General features: G+C 51.9%; 1 protein-coding gene across 1 annotated transcript; it reads left to right on the forward strand.

Moving 5' to 3' along the window:
- The first annotated feature begins 5,386 nt into the window (after positions 1-5,386).
- On the forward strand, positions 5,387-20,420 carry Arpc1b (actin related protein 2/3 complex subunit 1B). The gene is made up of 10 exons (XM_021162141.2): positions 5,387-5,473; positions 13,220-13,302; positions 14,112-14,216; positions 15,162-15,384; positions 16,221-16,328; positions 17,228-17,434; positions 17,541-17,616; positions 19,018-19,223; positions 19,918-20,008; positions 20,100-20,420. Exons 2-10 carry the CDS (start codon positions 13,239-13,241, stop codon positions 20,136-20,138), a joined length of 1,119 nt encoding a protein of 372 aa, XP_021017800.1. The 5' UTR covers positions 5,387-5,473; positions 13,220-13,238; the 3' UTR covers positions 20,139-20,420.
- The last annotated feature ends 1,076 nt before the right edge of the window (positions 20,421-21,496 follow it).

The raw sequence follows: 21,496 nt of genomic DNA on the forward strand, positions 1-21,496 counted from the left end.
AAAAAAAAAAAAAAAAAAGACTGAGACAGGAGGATTGCAAGTTCAAGGCACAAAAACACTAATGTGCCTCATGGGGAACAGGGGCATTTGTTGATGGGTCCCGGGACACTGCATTCCATCTGTAAAGTTGGTGCAGAAGCCCTGTACTGGAGAGCTGAGGAGCCATGGAGAATCCCTCCTGTACTGGTGAGCAAAGCCAGTTAGAGCATGCTCTGGGAGGCCATGGTCTAGCCAGTCTCTTTCCTGTACTCCATCCATAAGCAGAGAAAAGGGGGCTGTTGCTAGCTTGGCTTAGAGATTCCTATGCCTGGCCTGAGATATTTCCACCCTAACTCAGTATCACGTATGGGCAGGACGAAGGACCATTCTAGGTGTAGATCTAAGTGGGTTGAGGATTCACTTAGGGGGCGGAGGCAGGAGGATTGCTGTAACTTTGAGGCTACTCTGGTCTATGTAGTAGGTTCTAAGCCAGCCAAAACTATCAAGACCCTGTCTACCAACACCAACATCAAAAATGAATCTAGAATAGTATGAGGCCATCTCTTCATTCCACTGCACAGGACAAGCCAGATAGGCAATCTTTGTTTATCTTTCTGAAGCAGTGTCTTGTGTGTCCCAGGCTGGCCTGGAACTTGCTATATAAGTAAGGATGACCTTGAACGGCTGATCCTCTGGCTTACACCTTGTGTGTCAGAATTACATGCATGGCTTACATGATGCTGAGGATAGAATCCAGGCCCCTGTGCATACCAGGCTGGCACACTTCCAACTGGGCCCTGGCCCCGGGTCCTGGACAGTAGTTTGTATTCCACTAGGGGCTGGTTAGCAAGGGTCTCAGAGGATGTCATGATATTTACAAAGACAGTGGCCCTTCTGATGACTCATGGCAAACCTTACTGTCTCCATGAGAGAGTCGTAGCAGTGGCACCTGAGTGTTGGCCTGCTGGCCCTGCCTTCTCAGCTCCCATGCTCCCAGCCTCCTTTCTGTGCCTCTGAAGCCCGGAGCTTCTCTGTAAACACACAGACTTGTGGACGTGAATATGCCAGAACAGGGGCTGACTGTACACAAGACCTCTGGAGAGCTCTGTAGACCACTACACTTGCGGGCTGACAAACTCACGTCCCCAAAGAAGGGAGTGACTAACCAGAGCCCGAGCAGCATCCACTGGGCTAGGCATGCTCCCTACTGGGCAAGGATAGGGATCTTCCCGAGTGCTGGAATTACCTACCAGGATCTGGAACCTTGTAAGGAACACACTAAAGGGAGGGTATCCACTCTAGACTTGAATTTCACAATTGTCCGTGGAATGTCCTGACTGGGAAGATGGGCCGTGCAGCTGAGGGCCCTTGAGAACTGCACCGGGGTGCCATGAGCTGCTGGTGGACATCCCCGCTGTGGACCTTTGCCCACTTTACACAGAGGTGTGGTCTTGGGTGGCTGGAAGTTTCCCTTCTGTCTGGCTAACAGTTTTCAGGCTGTGTGTCTTGGTGTCAGGGTCCTTGTTTAGGCCCTTGCGACAAAGAGGACATTATATCTAGAGCTGCAGAGGAAGATCTCCCACTATCTAGACTGGTCCAGTCAGCTGTGCCTGGGAGGCAGCAAGACTGATGCAGGGGGTGGGGGAGGGAGAGCTGAGAGTCAGCAGCACATGCTAATGGAAGATGCTGTACCGGCCCCACCCGACTCCCTCCTCCTAAGTGACCTGCATGAGGCTACATTTCTGGGAAAGCAGAGATGCAGCAGAGATAGGAGAGTGGCTCAACTTCGTTTACAAGGCACATTCCTGGAAGAGACAGAAAGCTCTCCAAGGTGCTGTCCCCCAAGCCCTCTTCTCCAAAGATTTGCTTCACTTGAGGTCATAAAGCTCCCTCTTGATGGTGCCCCCTGTCAGTGTAATCCCAGCAAGCAGGAGGAGATTGAATTCTGGGCCAGCCTGGGCTATAGATCCAGAGGTGGAAGGTGGAGCGATGTGGGTGTGGGGGAGAGCTTTGCAGTTTGAGGTTTCCTTTCTGTGTTAGTTTTTATTGTATATTTATTTATATTGTATCAGGGATGTGCACACCACAGTGCACATGTGGAGGTCATATGGCAACTGGCAGAAGTCATTGAACCATCTGAACCTTCTGTTTTTAATGGCCATGGCAACTGACACAAACAAGGGGCCTGGAGAGATGGCTCAGCAGTTAAGAGCACTGACTGCTCTTCCAGAGGACCTGGGTTCAATTCCCAGCACCCACACGGCTGCTCACAACTGTCTGTAACTCCAAGATCTGGCACCCTCACACAGACATACATGCAGACAAAACACCAATGCACATAGAATCAAAATAAGCTTTAAAAAAGAAAGGGCTGGAGAAATGGCAGAGTGCTTGTTTTGTAAGGAGCCAAGTTCCAGCCCTGAACCCAATTAAAAAAAAAAAAAAGCCAGATGTTGTGGCACATGCCTTTAGTCCTACACAGAGGCAGAGGCAGGCCAAGAAAGTCTACATGATGAATTCCAGGACAACCAGGGCTAGAGAGGGACCCTATCTGGGGGGGAGGGGTGCTCATTGATTAAGATCATTTGCTGCTCTTGCAGAGGACCTGAATTTAATTCCCAGCACCCATACAGTGGCTCTCAACAACAGCGACTTGAGTTGCAGGGTACCTGATGCTCACTTCCAACCCCTGAGGGTACTGCATACACTTGGTGCACAGACATGTAAGCAACACATCTATACACATAAAATAAAAGTCGATTTTCTTTAAAGAAAAAGAAAAGCTATCTGGCCATGGTGGCACACACTTTTAATCCTAGTACTCAGGAGGCAGGGGCAGGCTGGTCATTGTGAATTCAGGCCAGCTAGGGCTACACTGAGAGAACCTGTCTCAAAATGAACAAAAAGTGGCATAGTGACATGTACCTATGATCTTAGCACCACTGAGGGTGAAATCAGGAGGATCCCTGGGGTGCAAAGTTCTGTCAACCTAACACACTCTGTGAGAAACTCAAAACACAAGCTGCCTGAGGAAAGCTGACCTTTGGCAAACACACACACACACACACACACACACACACACACACGCATATAAGTACACTTGCATGATCTGCGTTTCCTCATGGCTTCAAAGTTTTCAGTCTATGGTCACTTGGCTCCACAGCTTGTGGCAGCACAGAAGGGTGAGGTGGAGCCCAGCTGCTCACCTCAGAGCAGCACCTCACACCAGACAGAGTGAGCAGAAAGTCAACACTACCCACAGTGACTTTCTTCTCAAGAGGTGCAAGCTCCTACCATCTCATTCAGAGAAGAACTGAATAGACTCACCCTCTGTGAGGGGCTGGGGTGTGGCTCAGTGCATGTGTAAGGCCTTGGGTTATACCCACCATCATAAAACAAAACAAAGCAAAACAAAAAACAAAACACCTGGTCCACGAATCTTAATCCTCTTGAAAGATGCTTGAGCTTAAGCTGACCAGAAATGACCAGTGCTCTGGTTTTCTCTGTAGGATTGTCTTGTCCTATGCTCTGCTCTGAGGACTCCCCTCCTCTTGAGGGTTACTGCCCCCCAGGCATACAGCTCATCGAGAGGGGCTTCTCTGTAGTGGGTCACTTCCTAGAGTCCTGGGCTTGGTTTTGCTTTGTCCATCCTCTGAAGACACTGGGTCACTTTAGGTTACTAGCCCAGGACAGAGGACTTACGGAGGACAGGCTTACGGAGTCAGATCACTCAAGGCCTCCTGGGGCCATTGCTGGGCTTTTATGGAGCTGAGCGAGCACGAACAGATTGCCAGCCTGGGATGCCCTTGTCCCACAGGGCTACAGATACAAACCTACAGGAACAGCAAAGCAGGGGGCACAGGATCATGGCTCCTCTGTGTCTGTGGCAGGAGGATGACTCATGGAAATCTGAGCTAAATCTTACTGAGCTGGGTGGGTCTGGTGGCACAGGGGGAACTGAGGCAGGAGAATCACAAGCTCAAGGCCTACGTAACTTCAAGTCCAGCCCCAGAAACTTAAGGAGACTTAAGTGAAGGCTGGGGATGTAGCTCAGTGACTGAGTGTCTGCTGTGTGTGCAGGGCCCTGAGTTTGAGTTTGAATCCCAACACCATTATATATGTATACACACACACACACACACACACACACACACACACACACACACAATCACTGAGCATGGGCAGGGTGTTCACTGCAGCAACTGCTCCAAACTTAGAATATTTTATTACACCAGGCATGGTGATGCTTTAACATCAGAACTCAGAACTTGGAGACAGAGGCGGATCTCTGAGTTCAAGGGCAGTCTGGCCTACAGAGCTAATTCCAGGGCAATCAGGGCTACACAGAGAAACCCTGGCTCAAAAACCAAAAACAAAAAAGTATTAATTTATTTGCTTACCCTGTGTGTGTGTGTGCGCGTGCGTGCGTGGGTGCGTGTGCGTGTGTGTGTTTGTTTACACACTCTAGTTCACTATGGCTGGCATGTGTGTGGAAGTCAGAAGACAACCTACCTAAAGAAGTCTAGTCTTTCCTTCTACCCTATGAATGCTGGGAGTTCAATTCAGGTCCTTAGGCTGGGCAGCAAGCACCTTTGCTATCTGAGCCATCTTACTGGCCCATTTCTTTGTTTTTTAGAGGCAGGGGGTTTCAAGTAACCCAGGCTGGCCTTCAACTAGCTCTGCAGTCCAGGGTGAACTCAAATCTCATCTCTCTTCCTCCATCTCCCCAGTGCTGGGATGACAAGTGTGGGTTATCACAGGCACCTCTAACCAGGAAGCCAGAATTAGTGATACAGGAGATTGCTGGGAGTCTGGAGAGGAGCTCTCAGAAGGTGGGAGGCACAGCAAAAGGAACTTGAGACGCACCTAACCTGGAAGACCCTTGACCCTAGAGCATCATCACCTGACTGCAAAGCTGCTCAGCAACTTGGAGGGAAGTGTGTGGACTACCGAAGCGAGAGGTCACCTGGAGTGGCAGTGCTCTTCTTCCTGGACACCAGCGACTCTGCCATCTTTGGGACACTGAGAGTCTGGGGAACCGCGGCTGGGGTGCACCTAGAGTGCGAGGGGCGGGGCTCCGCAGGAGTCGTTAAGTTGCGGGGTGCCTGCGTGTGGCCTCAAAACCTTTGAATTCTTGGTGGCCCGATCTCGGGCTTCCGCCCTCTAGCTGCTCAGACAGCGCCCCCCCCCCCCCCCCCGCCTCTTCCAGCCTCAGTTTCCCCACTCAGAAAGTAGTTAGGGGCAACAGCGTGCGATCTCCGGAGGAATTCTGGGCTGAGCTGGACTTAACTGAGGTCCGGGCGGCTTAGTACCCCGAGGGGTGGGCGGGCCCTGAGCTCTGGCCACAGCCGCCCGGGTCCCGCCCCCGGTCCCTGCGGGGCTGTGCCCGAAGGCCCCGCCCCCCGCCCACGAGGAAGTGGCTGCGGCGCTGCGCGGGTCTCAGAGCCGGTTCGGCGCGTCGACTGTCCAGAGTCCGCGGCCGAGGATACCCGAGGTGAGGGGCGCGGGGTGGTCGCGAGGTGTGTGTGTGGTGTCTGAGGCCACCTAGAAGTCAGGGGGACTCGAGGCGATGTTCGACGGTGAGGGGGATGGGGATGAGAGAGGAGTGGAGAGCGGTGAGCATGGGGACCTGGTGGGGCTCCCGGCGAGGGTGGGGCTGGCAAGGAGCTAGTGGGGGGCGGCGTTCTGGGGATGCGGGGCGCGGTGGGAAGAATCGCAGAGATTCCCCGCGCACTCGACGCCATCGAGACGGCACAGCCCCAGCCTCGCGCCCCCTCTCCGCTTTCCTGGCCCCGCTTTCGATCCCCGCGACCCGTGTCGCCCCGTTACTTTGGGCGCAGGGCCCCACGCCCAGTCACTTCCCCCTCGGTCCGCAGCCTTCCGGGTTGTTGCGACCGGGAAATGAGCTAGCACCCCTGCCCCGCCTCATCCCTCAGTGACCATACCCGGCAGGGGTCCAGGTTCCTGGTTCCACCCAGCTTGGGCGAGCGGACCCCGGCGGCTCGAGGGGCACCCAGCCAGGCCACCCCGGACAGGGCAGGTCCCGGTGGGACCCGCAGATAGGCTGGAATCCTGAACTGGGAGCCAGCCCAGGTGCTGGCCATGAAGCTTGTTCCCGCGAGGCAGCTCCAGCCTGGGGCGGTGTGGCTGCTGACGCAGGCGAGCCACCTCGCCTCTGTGGAGCTCAACTTGCCTTGCCTGGAAAATGGGGACCTTCCAGATTCGGAGGCTTAGCTGCCAAATGTGGCTAGCACACTTGGCAGTGTGCCTGCCTGCCTGCTGCTGCCGACCTTATTTCTGCACTGGTGTGGGAGGGTGGGGTGGGGTCCGAAGCTACAGCCCTGCGGGGCGACTTGGAGGGAAGTACAACTTCTTCACGTGGACAATAAAAAAGAAATAGATTTACCACGTTGGCTTCTACTGTAAGAGAATGTGCGGGGCTGGGAGATGGAGCATTGAATAAAAGCACTGACAGGGGTGGAGATGTGTGTGTGTGTGTGAGAAATCCTGAGGGTCTGCGTTCGAATCCCCCGACTTCCATGGGCACTCAAAGACACACAATGAAGCGTGCAAGGCAAAGATCTGTGTGAATGAAAATTTATTTATTTTGGTTTTTTCGAGACAGAGTTTCTCTGTATAGCCCTGGCTGTCCTGGAACTCACTCTGTAGACCAGGCTGGCCTCGAACTCAGAAATCCTCCTGCCTTTGCCTCCCAAGTGCTGCCATTGTACGCTGGTGAATTCTTTTTCACTCTGGGTTGTTTTGTTCTTTTAGACAGGGTCGTCTCTCCTCCTCTCCCCTGGGCGCGGGTTCTCTCTCTCTCTCTCTCTCTCTCTCTCTCTCTCTCTCTCTCTCTCTCTCCCCCCCTCCTTCCTCCCTCCTTCCCTCCCCCCAGGCTAGCCTTGAACTCATAGAGCTCTGTCTCCTCAGTGCTGAGATTAAAGGTGAGCACACTTTGGGATCTTTTAAATAACAAATAACCCCAACTAGAATTAAAGTATTTTGTTCTGTCTTGGTCCCAGGGCCTTGGAACTTACTAGGCAAGTGCTCTACAAGTGATCCAGCCTCCTCAGTGGTCTGTGGGTTTTTCCAGTCTGTCACTCACTGATATAAAAAGGGTTTTCTGTAGTAAGGCAACCCTAAGAAAGAGGGCTTTAAAAGTTTGCTTTTTCAAGTTACTAAGGTCATCAGTGTTGTTCTCTCTCTCTCTCTCTCTTTTTTTTTTTTTTTTTTTTTTTTTTTTTTTTTTTTTTTTTTCGAGACAGGGTTTCTCTGTATAGCCCTGGCTGTCCTGGAACCCACTTTGTAGACCAGGCTGGCCTCGAACTCAGAAATCCGCCTGCCTCTGCCTCTCAAGTTGTTCTCTTTTTAAAGACGTATTTTCATGGGTTGGGTGCGCGCGCGCGCCCGCCGGCACACTTGAGCCCTGGGGTGGTAGGAAATGCTGTCCCCTGGAGCTAGAGTATTTATTTGGTGGTTGAGAGCTACTGGAGTTCTCTGCAAAGAGCCGTCTCTGCAGTCCCACATTCTGTCTGTTCTCATACAAGCTGTTGGAATTAGAAGTTAGCACGAGGCCCTTCAAAGGCATGGAACAGATGAGGATCTCCCCACAGCCCTGCTAGCACCGAGTCCTCTGGGTCTTGGAGAAGTTTTTGTTTTGGTTCTTTAAACTGGTGTTTTACGATATTTTAGAATTTATTTTAATCTGTGTTGCTGGATTTGACTTTCCCTCCTTCAGTAAGTCTTCAAGGACAGTCTAGAGGAGGAAGAGGAGGAGGAGGAAGAAGAGGAGGAACTGTGGGTTTGGAGGGTTGCTCACACCAGCCAGGCTCCTACCCACAACAGGAAGTTGAGTAAGGCTTAGCACCATAAAAAAGAAAAAAAAAAAAAAAAAACTGCTGCTGGCTGTACTTTGCTGAGCTCCCAAGCTAGGCGGGGACTTCCTGGATTGCCTGTGGAGCCAAGGTTCTCCCTGCAGGCAACTCCCGGCTTGGCTTAAGTCTCAAATCCAGCCAGACTGTGTGTGTGATTCAAGGAAACACAGCCAAGAAAAGCCAAGGGGCCAGGGCGAAGGATACCCAGCCAAGATAGAGAGATAGAGTATTATTTATTTATAACTACATTTATTTATTTATTTATTTATTTATTTATTTATTTATTTATTTATTTATGTGTGGGGGTGGGGGTAGGGTAGAGGACAAGTTAGAAGCCTTAATTGGTTCCTTCGTTCCTGGGTCCTGGGGATCAAACTCAGGTCATCAGGCTTGGCTGCAAGCACTTTTACCCGGTGAGCCATCTTACCAGCCCCTTACCTGTCTTATCTGCCTCCTGCCTGCCTGCCTATCTATCCATCCATCCATCCATTTCTATCAATCACAGGTTCTCCCTATGAAGCCCAAGCTGGCTTCAAACTCCTGATCCCGTAGCCTCAGCCCGCCATGTCTCCGATGTTCAGCAGCGCACCCTGCTGGAGAGTTTTAACCCAGCATTCTTGGAAGGAACTCTAAGACCCAGGCACTGGAAGAATGTCCTTGGCAGCAAAGGGGCCTGAGGCTCTGGCTGGCAGGCTTAGGAAGGGAGCTGCGTAGGTCCTCCCCAGCCGTGGGTGTCCTGAGGTAGAAGCGTCTGGCTTTTCTGACCACTTGTTCCATTAGGAACACAGAGGGCCTCTCCCAGTTGTTGATACATCACTGCGATGCAACCAGGCATTTTCCTCCACACAACATTCCTTGATACAGATTGCAGGAGTGTGGAAGTCATTTAGCAATGGTCAGGAAGTATCCCCAAGGGCTGGGGGTGTGGCTCAGTGGTAGAGCCCCTGCCTAGAATCCCCCAGTGAGGGGCTGGGGGTGTAGCTCAGTGGTAGAGCCCCTGCCTAGAATCCCCCAGGGAGGGGCTGGGGGCGTGGCTCAGTGGTAGAGGCCCTGCCTAGAATCCCCCAGTGAGGGGCTGGGGTGTGGCTCAGTGGTAGAGCCCCTGCCCAGAATCCCCCAGTGAGGGGCTGGGGTGTGGCTCAGTGGTAGAGCCCCTGCCTAGAATCCCCCAGTGAGGGGCTGGGGTGTAGCTCAGTGGTAGAGCCCCTGCTTAGAATGTACAAGGTTTGGGGTACCATCCCCAACAATGTAAAAGAAAACAAAACAACCCCTCAGTTTCTCTTGTATATGAAGCTGGCCTCAAATTCCTGACCCTCCTCCTGCCTTAGTCTGTAGAGTGCAAGGGACTACTGACCTGCACGTGCTACCAGGCACAGTAAGAATTCACGTCTATGGCTCTGTCAGATGGCTCAGTGGCTGAGAGCACTGACTGCTCTTCCAGAAGTCCTGAGTTCAAATCCCAGCAACTACCTGGTGGCTCACAACCATCTATAGTAGGATCTAATGCTCTTTTCTGGCACATGGGTGTATGTGCAGATAGAGTACTCATACATAAAATAAATAAACCTTAAAAATAAAAAAAGAATTCCTGTCTAAAAAACTTAGCATCATGCCAAAAATCCTAGTCTTTTATGTTTTGGGGCATTCTCAGGATAAAAACCCCAAGTCACTTTGAAGACCCAAAGCACCATTCAGTGCCCCTTCTAGGAATTTCAAGGGAAACAGGCCATTCCTCAGCATGACAGCTCCGTTCCACACTCCTTCCCTTGCCCCTCCCAGCCCTGGGTCGACTGGCAGGGAGTAACCCTGTGTGGGCCCTGCTCCTGGGAGAACAGAGACCCAGCGCTGTGCTGGCAGGAGATGGCCAGACAGGAAGTTTGATTCAGGCTCCCCCAGGGTCTCTGTTTCCCAGGCAATAATAGAACAGGAACAGGTTTCCCAGTCCCCCTGGGCCACCTCTTTGACAGATGAATGAGAGGGAGGTCTCAGGGTGTGGCTCAGCCATAGTGTACAGGCCCTGGGTCAGATCCCAGCAGTACCAAAATAAGTAAGTAAAAATTCTCCTCGGCTTCCTGCGTGCCAGGGTTACAGGTTTGTATCTCCACCCACACGCCTCTCCCTCCCTGTCTCTCTCCCTCTGCCTCCCCCTCCCCCTCTCCCTGAGAGAGACAGACAGGATCTCACTGTGTAGCCCTGGCTGTCCAGGAACTCTGTGTAGCCCAGGCTGGCCTTGTACTCACTGAGATCCACCTACCTCTGCTGTGAGTTCTGAGTTTTAAAGGTGTGCACCACTCTGCACAGCTGCGGTGTACATGAAGGTGGATGACAGGCAGTGGGTGTCATCCCTGCCCCTCCCCTTTGGGTGGTGGGGAGCTCTGCTAGTTGGGTTGTGTTTCAGACATGATGAGAAGAGGATTCCCCTTCCCCTGTCTGCCTCCCCTGTGCTGTCAACACTCCTGCTGAAGTGTGATTGGCTGGTAGATGTGTGTGAACCCTTTACTTGGTCACCCTATGCTTCTGGTTAGTGTTAACCAGCTTTTTACTGCTTCCATACACAACCTTTAGGTTCCAGGGAATGGGTCAGGGCTCCCCCAGTTGTCTTAAATTATCCACTAAGACACATGGAGCCTGCTGCTGGCGACAGCATAATATCAGGCACTAGGAAGTCCGGTTCTGCCCCCAGACTACAGCCCTGGACTTCCACTAGAATACAGGCGCCAAGCAGAGCTCAGCTGGGCTTTTGAGCGGCTTCTAGTTTAGCCATGCCCTGCTAATCTGCCTTATGGATTAGGCTGACTTCAAGCTTCCTCTGCTAATCTTTTTCTGTTTCGAGACAGGGTTTCTCTGGGTAGCCCTGGCTGGCCTGGAACTCACTCCATAGAACAGGCTGGCCTGGAACTCAGAGATCTTCCTGCCCCTGCCTCCTGAGTAAAAGGCATGCGTCTCCTTTTAGGGTGAAGCCTTTTGTAGAAAAGGGAGCCCTATAAGACTAATAAAGCCACCAATGATAGAGCTATGATCCAAACTAGAGGTTCTAGTTTGGATCATTAAAAAAAAAAAAAGATTTTAATTGTGTGTCTGTGGGTATGCACAAGTGACCGCAGTGCTTTGTGGAGGCCAGCAGAGCGCACCAGGTCCCTCAGAGCATGAGTTACAGCCGGTTGTGATGACACATAGTCCTTCTTTCTGTTGGCACAAGTGTCCTATGCCACCCCAGGAACTTTCTAGAATGTCCCTGTTGTATCTGGAATTGAGGTTTTCACCTCTAAGCAGGAGATGGACAGGCCAGGGGCAGGGCTCACTGGGGAATGCGCTGCGGAAGGTTCTTGATGCAACGGAGCCGAGATTGAAAGTGGCCAAGGATCTGGGGCCAGAGCAGGGTGTGTCTGTGTCTCAGTGAAGAGCATTATACTCTGAGGGAGCAGCCTGAGCATAGGTCTGAGGCAAGAGTGTGCCCGTGTGGCTCAACGTTAGCTTGTGGGGCCAGAGAGGGCATTATGCATTTTGTGGACAAGCCAACTGGCTTTTTTTTTTTCCTTAAGATTTATGTATATGAGTACACCATTGCTATCTTCAGACACACCAGAGAGAGCATCAGATCTCATTACAGATGGTTGTGAGCCACCAAGTAGTTGCTGGGAATTGAACTCAGGACCTCTGGAAGAGCAGTTGGTGCTCTTAACCGCTGAGCATCTCTCCGGCCACAATTGGCTCCTTCTGTGTTAATCTTTCCTAGACGTTTTTCTGTTTACTTGTCTGTGTGTTCACGTCTGCGCCACGCATGCATGTGGAGAGTACAGGACAACCTGAGGGAGCCAGGTCTCTCTCCTTCCATCACATGGCTCCCAGGGATGGAACTCAGCTTGTCAGGTTTGGCCGCAAGTGCATTTACCCACTGAATACACCCAGCCAGCCCAGCAGCCCACTTCTAGATCACCTACTGGCTGTACAGTGTTGTCATCGCTTTATAAGACAGCATTCCGCATAGTTCAGACTGGCTTGGATAGAATTCACTATGTGCCGGAGATGACTTTGAATTTAGGATTATTCTCCTGCCTCTGTCTCTTAAGCTTGTATCAACACACTGGATTTATGTGGTGCTGAGGAGGGAACCCTCACTAGCGCTAGGCAAGCACTCTGCCAACTGAGCTACATCCCCAGCTCTGGTTGTTTTTTTTTTTAAGACTTATTTATTTATTATATGTAAGTACACTGTAGCTGTCTTCAGACACTCCAGAAGAGGGAGTCAGATCTTGTTGCAGATGGTTGTGAGCCACCATGTGGTTGCTGGGATTTGAACTCTGGACCTTCAGAAGAGCAGTCGGGTGCTCTTACCCACTGAGCCATCTCACCAGCCCCTCTGGTTGTTTTTTGAGACAAGGTCTGGGTAGCTCAGGGTGGCCTCAAATCTTATTCTTCCATTGCTGGAATTACAGACATGTGCTGTCAAGCCCAGCCTAGGTATACCACCCCACTCTCCTCTCCCCTCAGCTGGAGGTGGGGTGGGGGTGGGGCAGAGGTGAGCTTTGGCTTACACAGCTGGCCGACAGTGCCATGATGTCTCTCCATATTCTCGAAACATCCTGAGTCTGGGGAGGTGAGGGAAGGGGTTGGACAGAGCAGGGATTTGGGGGAGGTGACTTTGGGTATTTTTGGATGAGTGTCATAGTGGATTAAGACTAGAGAGAAAAGACAAAGAAGAGATCCCAGGCATGAAAATATGGGTTGGAATGGCTAAGAAACACATCTGGCAGGATGTGGGAGAAGCAAGGTGAATGCCCTGGGGGGGAGGGGCCGTGCGCCAGCCAAGGCTGCCAAGGGCTCCGAGGCAGCTCCTTAGCCAGGAGAGGCTGTTGGGAAGCCTGAAGGCTGGGCGTCCCTCCTCAGTCCCAGAGTCCTCTGAACCTGCGTGTAGGGGAGGAAGCTGCGGGAGCCCAGCTCTGAGCCTGCCCCAGAGTGCCAGCTGTCTTATCTACTTTCCCTGCTTTGCTCAACCCTCAGGGCACTGACTGGCCCAACTGCATTTTGAGCCAGGCTCTGCTGTAAGTTGGGTTAGGGATATTGTTTAATTTTTACATTGCTCTTATATGGGACTGTGTGTGTGCGTGGTGCAGGGGCATATCCTCCACTCGGAAGGAACTGAGGCACAGGTGAAAAGTAGCAGGCTTATGTGGTTCAGGGTCCCATGCTCTGTTCCAGCTATCTGCGGCCTGGGTCATCTGTGTCACCTGCTTTCTTGGGATGAGGGACACGGGCTCATGGGGAGGCTGTAACATACTTGGCCAGTCAGGAAACTAGGGTGAGCTGACTGTTCCTCCCTGCCAAGAGCAGGGCACAGGTGACCTGCATTCTGCCTCCCTCCCTAGGCCCAGGAGACAAGTGACTATGGCCTACCACAGCTTCCTGGTGGAGCCCATCAGCTGCCATGCCTGGAACAAGGACCGTACACGTGAGTGCTCGCTTCTGCAGGGTGGCCTCCGAACTGGGATTGCTGGGTCCAATGGAGTGACAGGGTAGTGGGACAGCTTTGAGGGGTGGGGTGCAGCCAGACTCCACATCTTGGATCTCTGCTTAAAGCAAGTGGTTGCTCCTGGGAGAGCGGCATAGAATGGGAGAGCAGGCAGAGGTGGCCAGGCGGGTAGAAAGGGAGGTGTTGGGTGATCCTCCTGGATCTGCTCTGGTGGGTGGGGGTCCACGGGTATCATCTCAGAACTCAGGAGACAGAGGCAGAGGGCTTATAAGTGTGAAGCCAGCCTGAGCTACACAGTGAAACCTTTTTCCAAAAATCAACAAAATGGGCCAGGGAGATGGCTCAGCATTGCTTGCCAAGCAAGCTTTATGAGTTTGGGCGACAGAACCTACATAGTGGAGGGAAAGAACTCAAGACAGGGTGTCCTCTGACTTGCATTCCCATGCTGTGGCTCACGCACGCGTGTGCGCGCACACACAAACACACAGAATGTGAAACACTTTAAGGGCAGAGTGGGTAGGAGGGCCCCAGGGCCAAGAGGAACGTCATGGAGACAGGGCAGTCACGGGACTGCTGCTAACACAGAGATGTGGGATGAGGTGAGGCTCCAGGGTCCTGAGACTGCTGCGGGGGGAATCTGAGTGCTAGGTACAGGAGTGGCCTAGCAGGACATCAGGGGTTGCAGGTAGAGGATGGCCTGGCTCTGGAAGAGTACGCTAGTGGAGAGCATAGGTGGGCAGGGTGGGCGCTCATGCTGCCTCCTTAAGCTCATGCCCGTCTCCCTACAGAGATCGCCATCTGCCCCAACAACCATGAGGTGCACATCTATGAGAAGAGCGGTGCCAAATGGAACAAGGTGCACGAGCTGAAGGAGCACAACGGGCAGGTGACAGGTGAGAGGAGGCAGGGGGACGGGGCAGGGCCAGCGTGGCCAGCAACTTGCTCAGAATTGGCTAGAATAGTCTGGGTTGTAATGAAAACGACTGATCCCAGGTGATCCCAGTTGATCCCAGTTGATCCCAGTTGATTGAGGGACCATAAAGGTGGCTCAGTGGATAAAGGGGTTTAACTGCCAAACTTGAAGATCTGAGTTCCATCTCTAGGACCCACATGGTCAGAAAATCCAGTTCCTGCAAGTTGTTCTCTGACCTCCACAAACTAGCCATGGCACATATAAGGCACTAAGTAAATAAATAATTTTGTTTTTGTTTGTTTGTTTGTTTGTTTTCTGAGACAGGGTTTCTCTGTGTAGCCCTGGCTGTCCTGGAACTCACTTTGTAGACCAGGCTGTCCTCAAACTCAGAAATCCGCCTGCCTCTGCCTCCCAAGTGCTGGGATTAAAGGCATGTACCACTACTCCTGGCAAAAATAAAATTTTAAAGGTGGTAAAGAGATTATAATATGTTCAGGAGAGGCCTGATCGGCAGCACAGTATCAGGAGGCACAGTTCTTACCTGTTTCCTGGCTTTACCTTCAAAATGGTTGGTGTTAGCTGGTGAATATTGCTAGCCCCCCTGCTAACAAGTTTTTGAGTCACCCCTAGAGCATGAGGGCTGGGTGGGGGATGCTGCTCAGCAGTACAGCACCTCCTTGGAGTTCTCCAGTGGTCATGGGTCTCAGCAGTAGAGCATTTACATTGAATCCCCCAGTCAGGGGCAGGGTCATGGTTCGACTGTAGAACACCTGCCTAAAAATTTCCAGTGGGGCTGAATGCTTGGCTCAATGGTAGAGCACTTGGTTAGTATGAGCAAATCCCTGGGCACCACAGTTAAAGATATGGACATGGCCGCTGTAGCTTGGGTGCCTTTAGTCTTACGTCCTCTGACCTGACCCTGCAGGCATCGACTGGGCCCCTGAGAGTAACCGCATTGTGACCTGCGGCACAGATCGCAATGCCTATGTGTGGACGCTGAAGGGCCGCACGTGGAAGCCCACACTGGTCATCCTGCGGATCAATCGAGCTGCCCGCTGTGTGCGCTGGGCCCCCAAGGAGAACAAGTTCGCCGTGGGCAGCGGCTCCCGCGTCATTTCCATCTGTTATTTTGAGCAGGAGAATGACTGGTGGGTGCTTGGCGGGGGCCAGAGAAGGCTGGGGGTGGAGGAACCTGGGCTGGGGTACGGGTGCTTACGTGATGCAAGATCAGAATGTCCCTGAACATGGCAGATGCAATGTGGAGACTCGAGGACATCTGTCTTCTGAGCCTCACTGCTGAGGCAGAGTGTCCTCTCTACAGTGACCCCACAGCTTGGACTTCCGGGGATACTACACTGAGCTCCATGCACGCACCACCACCAGCCTCCCTTGCCGCACTGCTAAGCGGGTTCAACACCTACGTGTCAGTAGGCATCTGCCTTCAGACACCACTCATGAACACCCAGCCACAATTTTTAAAAAAGGACAGGGTCTGAATGTAGGCTAGGACGACCTCAAGCTCAGTGTATATAGCCAGGGGTGTGTTCCTCTCGCCTCTGCCCTTCTAATACTGGGATGACCGGTGTGCACCACCACGCCTCGTCTGTGCTTCATGCATGCTAAGAACCTGCTGCTCAATCACATTCCCAACCCGAGGTGAGGTTTTTGAGACAGCGTCTTGCTATGTAGCCAAGGCTACCCTGGAATTCAATTCTCTATTATAATTTATGTGTGTGTCAGATGCCTGTCCCACCTTTGTCTTAAATCTCCCATGTTGGAGGACAAGGACAGTTTTGAGTCTGGAGAAACAGAATTTACATTATATTATATTATATTCCACCCTAACCATTTAGAACCACATGATCTTATGTGGTGGGTAGTGACAAGGCACAGAGTTCTGACCTTAGAGGGAACCTACCGTCCCTGGAATGCTGCAATCCATGCTACCTATCCACCTGCCTGCCTTTCTTACCCATGTGTCTAGGTGGGTGTGCAAGCACATCAAAAAGCCCATCCGCTCCACAGTCCTCAGCCTGGACTGGCATCCCAACAACGTGCTCCTGGCAGCAGGCTCCTGTGACTTCAAGTGCAGGTGAACTGGACGGCTGCCTGGGAGGGAGTCCCCTATCAGACAAGCAGCAGGGCTTGGAGGGTGGAAGAGGAGTCCCAGCTCCTCATGTCCAGCAGGCTGCTCTGCGTGGCCTGTTAGCACCCTGGGGTGGAGGGAGTCCTTGCCATCTCTTGAATGTCAGCAAAGTCTGCCCAAGCCCTCCCCTGCCTCCTCTACTCCAGCTCTCCTGATTTCTACTGAAGGAGAACAGTGTGTGCTTAGTCCACTAGCATATGAATGACTGGTAACCTCAACAAAACTTTGTTATTTTTCACTTCTGGACCTACCACCTGACTCTCTTGGCCCGTGAACCCAAATTCCTCCCAGCTCCAGGCAGATTAGGCTTCTTCTGAATTCTCTCTTGGGAAACTGTAGGCACCAGAGACCCCTTTCCTGACCCTCAGCCCAGAGACTGTGCCGTCTCACTGGGCTTTAGGTTAGCACACACCCGCTGCCTGCCGCTTTCATTTTCTTGAGATAGTGTCTTGCTGTGTAGCCCAGGCTACCTAATCTGTGATCCTCCATTATAGATGTGCATTGTGTGGTTCAAGAGGAGAGGGCAGAACTGGAGCACAAGAGCTGCTCTGGGGACTGGTTGTAAATATCTGGCCTGCAGGGACTAGACCATACTAGTTCAGTCAGTTTTCAGATCAGGATCCCAAGGGTGCCGGGTCACAAGAAGCTGAGCTAGCAGGCTTCCCATCCCATTCCAGCCCCATCTTAGTAACGAGAGCAGAGGCTCAGACTCCATCAAGCCTGAATATGCCAGTCCCTCAGGTTCAGGTCTAGGATCCACAGGCCCAAGTGTATTTATCTGGCTTTGGGGAGGACCTCCTTCTCAGGCTCCTCCCAACCCCTCCTCTTCTCACTTTCCCCTGCAGGATCTTCTCTGCCTATATCAAGGAGGTGGAAGAACGGCCAGCCCCTACACCGTGGGGCTCCAAGATGCCCTTTGGGGAGCTGATGTTTGAATCGAGCAGCAGCTGTGGCTGGGTGCATGGTGTCTGCTTCTCGGCCAGTGGGAGCCGAGTTGCTTGGGTCAGCCATGACAGCACTGTATGCCTGGTAGATGCTGACAAGAAGATGGCGTGAGTATGGGGCTAGAGATGTGGGGAGAGTAACTGCAACTGAAGCCCAGAGCAAGAGGGTGGGGGAGTGGAGGGAATGATGTAGCTGACTCAGTCTCTCTTTCAGTGTGGCAACCCTGGCCTCTGAGACATTACCACTCCTGGCCGTCACCTTCATCACAGAAAATAGTCTAGTGGCAGCGGTAAGTGGCATCTGGGAGGGGCCAGTAAGTCGTCTCTTCACTCATCCTTCCCTCCCTCTCCTGCTTTCCTTCCTTCATCCATTTATTATACAGAATAGTTTGGTTCACGTGGTGGTTAACAAAATTCCTGTAAATGTGTGGCCCAAGGAATTTTTAAGGTCTCACTATGTAGCCTAGGCTAGTCTTCTCTTTCCCCTTTATGTTCTTCATGCTAGCCTTTAATTCACTTTGTAATGTAGGCCAGCCTCTGTCTGTTCTGGGTTACATGAATGACCAAAGCAAAGAGAACCAGTGCTGGATGAATTTAGGCTTCTCAGCAGCTGGGCGATCAGCCTAGCCTCTCAAGGACTGAACTCAGACAGCTTCCTACAAGCTTTTTACTGTTACACAAAAGGCACCTTAGCAAGTCAATGTCCACTGTCATCAAGCGGTTCTCAGCCATAGGAGACAGCCTGGGTTGCCAGGGATGCTTCTGTGACTAAGTTATGCAAATGCGAAGGCTCTGAGACTCCTTCAAAAGAGCACCATAAAAATCTTAGATAACAGTCACGACAAAAGGCTACTTCAAACCTGAGGTGCCATCCCTCCAGATGATGCCAGCCATACAGTCCTCCTGCCTCAGCCTCCTGAGTAAGTGGCATTGCAGATGTTCTTGCTGGCACATCTATCCAGTGTGGGTGTCATGGATGGAAGTTTTGTTTCCGGTGCTTCCCCAATTGTCTACAAGTGTACAAGGGTCCTAAAATTGTGCCCTAACATTTGTGCTCACATGGGTCAGTGCAAATGACAAGGTTGCGTCTAACTGAAAAGGCACATGAGGTTGCTCAGATCAGAGGGTAAAGGTATTGCTGCCAACCATGATGACTTTGAGTTCAATTTTTGGAACCCACAGGGTCAAAGGAGAGAACCAACTCTCACCTCTGACCTCTATAAGCACCCATGGCTCTCGTGTGTGTGCGCACGCGCAACCCCCCCTTCCACTCCAAATTTTTTTTAAAAAGTAAAAGTTTTAGAGACAGGCCCCTGGGAATGGACTCAGGGTTACCAAGTGTCCCCAAAGCTACTGTCCCTTCTGTTCACTTTTCTGTTAATATGGAGAGCTTTTTTTCTGCCTGGAGGATCACCCAGCTGGGGTGGAGGTCTGCCCAAATTAAGAGTCCCAGCCACACATGAAGTAGATGCACGTCTTGCTGGGGCGTGGGGAGGAGAGCCTTCTTATCTGCCCCTACTTGATGCATCTAGGGTTAAGGTCTCTTGTCTCTCTGTCCTGGGGTATCCATTTCCTGGTAGCCCTCAGAGGCTGCCAGATGCCTCCTTACCATGTTTCACCTCTGGCCTCAGTTTCCCTGTTTTAGAGTCCCTACTGCAGATGATCTTCAGTGGCACCCATTCCCTCCTTAGGGCCACGACTGCTTCCCGGTGCTGTTTACCTATGACAATGCTACGATGACATTGAGCTTCGGTGGCCGGCTGGATGTGCCCAAGCAGAGCTCCCAGCGAGGCATGACAGCCCGAGAGCGCTTCCAGAACCTGGACAAGAAGGCCAGCTCTGAGGGGGGTGCAGCCACTGGGGCCGGCCTGGATTCACTGCACAAGAACAGTGTCAGGTGCTTCCAGAGACCTAAGACCCACTCTGAGGGCTGGGTGGGAGCCAGAGGGAGGTGGGGCTGCAGAGTGGGGACAGGGAGGATGGGGGTGATGGGACAGGCCAGGACTAGAGGGAAGCAGGCAGACTTCCAGGCTGCGCTCCAACAGAAGGAACTTAGCAGTCATCCTGGCTCTACATATCTGGCTGGCTAGGGCTCGCTTGGGCACACTGGCGCCTCTAGGATGCAGGAGAGTGACTGGTGGGCTTCTTGGGGGTGGGTATCTTGCTAGATTCCTTCCCAGGTGAAGGAATCCAAACCTTTTTGTAAAACCCTAAAGCTATAAGCCACAGGGGTCCACCCCTGTATCTTACTAGGATGCATGTACTCTGCTGGCCTTCTGCTAGCAAAGCCTTTTGAGGTTGTTTGAGCCAGTGTCTAAGCCCAGCCTCCAGGGTTGTTCAGTATCAGGCACTGTGTCCTCCCTTCCTAGTCCCCTTGCCCTCAGCTCAGCACTCTACATTCCCCATGCATTCAGGTCTAGGCCTTGAGCGTCTTGTTCCATAGCCAGGACTGTTCCCCTCACCTGACACACTGCTCCTCCAAGCCTTGTCTCCTGGCTAGTCCTACCTCATCTTGGTATTATTTCTCATGGGAGTGGGGTCTGGGAGCTCATGGCCAGCAAGCTTGGCCCCTAAACCCAACCTTCTTACAGCCAAATCTCAGTGCTTAGCGGGGGCAAGGCCAAGTGCTCGCAGTTCTGCACTACAGGCATGGATGGCGGCATGAGCATCTGGGACGTGAAGGTGAGCTACCCTGGGCCTATCTGGGGCTGAGATGGGTGTGAGGTATCTGCAGGATGGCTGAACACCAGCCTATTCATTCTTTCCTTGGCAGAGCCTGGAGTCAGCCTTGAAGGACCTGAAGATCAAATGAGCTGTGCAGAGTGCTGCCCTCATCCCAGCTGCTGGGAGGGAGGGAAAGGGGGTCGGGGAGGCTAAGGGCTGCTTTGCTGAATGTTTCTAGGATGCAGTACATTGCTGCAAAGGAAGAGGCAGGAGGGGAACTTTCCTGCCTATTTAACAAAAATGTGCCTTTTAAAGAAATGCTCTTCTTTATTGCAAACCAAAAACAAGACCAAAAAAAAACAAAAACCCAAAGCACAATGCTGGTCATGAACTGCTTCAAAATGTGGGCTAATAAACATACCAAATGTGAGCCGGGCGCGGTGGCACTTGCCTTTCATCTCAGCACTTGGGAGGCAGAGGCAGGCGGATTTCTGAGTTCGAGGCCAGCCTGGTCTACAAAGTGAGTTCCAGGACAGCCAAGGCTATACAGAGAAACCCGGTCTTTAAAAACCAAAACAACAACAACAAAAACAAAAAACAAATGTGGAGAGGCCTGCCTGTGTCTGAAGTAAGGGGCTACTGGAAACTGCCTGGGCTTCAGCTGTCAGGACCAGCCTTAAACTTGAGATCCATCTGTTTCAAGTTACTTGTTAAGTGGTGTGATTCTGATACAAATGGGGTACACCTTGCTCTTGTTAATCTCTTATTTCTCCACTATGATGTAGGCAACTGGGCTTTGGTATATGTTCTTTGGTTTCTTTACAGTCACTTATTTCTATTTTAGTCTAAGGCCTTTTGTCTTTGGGTTAGCTTTTACATAGTATCTGAACTGACAATTATTTGACAGTTACATCAAAGATTTCCTATAGTGAGAACCATCCTTCTGTAAGCCAGAAATCACCCAACCAGAAGCATCAAGCCATACAAGTGCCCATTAGTTCTTTAATTCAGCCTAGGCCTCAGAGTTTGTGTGACAGGCCCTATGCTGAAGGTCATTACATCCATGGTCTCCAAGTGGGCAAAAGCTCCAACAAGCCAAAGCCACACCCACACTTCTGCACCCAACCCAAGCAGTACACTTTAGTTTGGTGTTGGAAAACCCCCACCCACAGACATCTTACAAACCTTTTACTACTCTGTCCTACAGCTAGCAACAGGGCCTTAGGGCGTTGTTAAAAGGCTATCACCTTCCTCATTTTGGAGCCAACCTTGAATCTGGGTAGCTGCAGGATCCTCTCCAGAGGCCATCAATCAGGGTCAAGCCCAAAGGCATGTGGTAGTGGTCACTAAAAAAACGGACTCAAATGTCATCTCTGCTATTAAGTCATGCTTGAGTCTCTGGCAGCCACACCCATACTTGACCCTGACACACACAGACCCTTACGTCCCCCCAACTATGAAAGCACAAAGGACAATGTCATTCAGTTGCAGTACCCCACTCAGATG

Source organism: Mus caroli, chromosome 5 (assembly GCF_900094665.2).
Source record: "Mus caroli chromosome 5, CAROLI_EIJ_v1.1, whole genome shotgun sequence".
Lineage (NCBI taxonomy): Eukaryota > Metazoa > Chordata > Mammalia > Rodentia > Muridae > Mus > Mus caroli.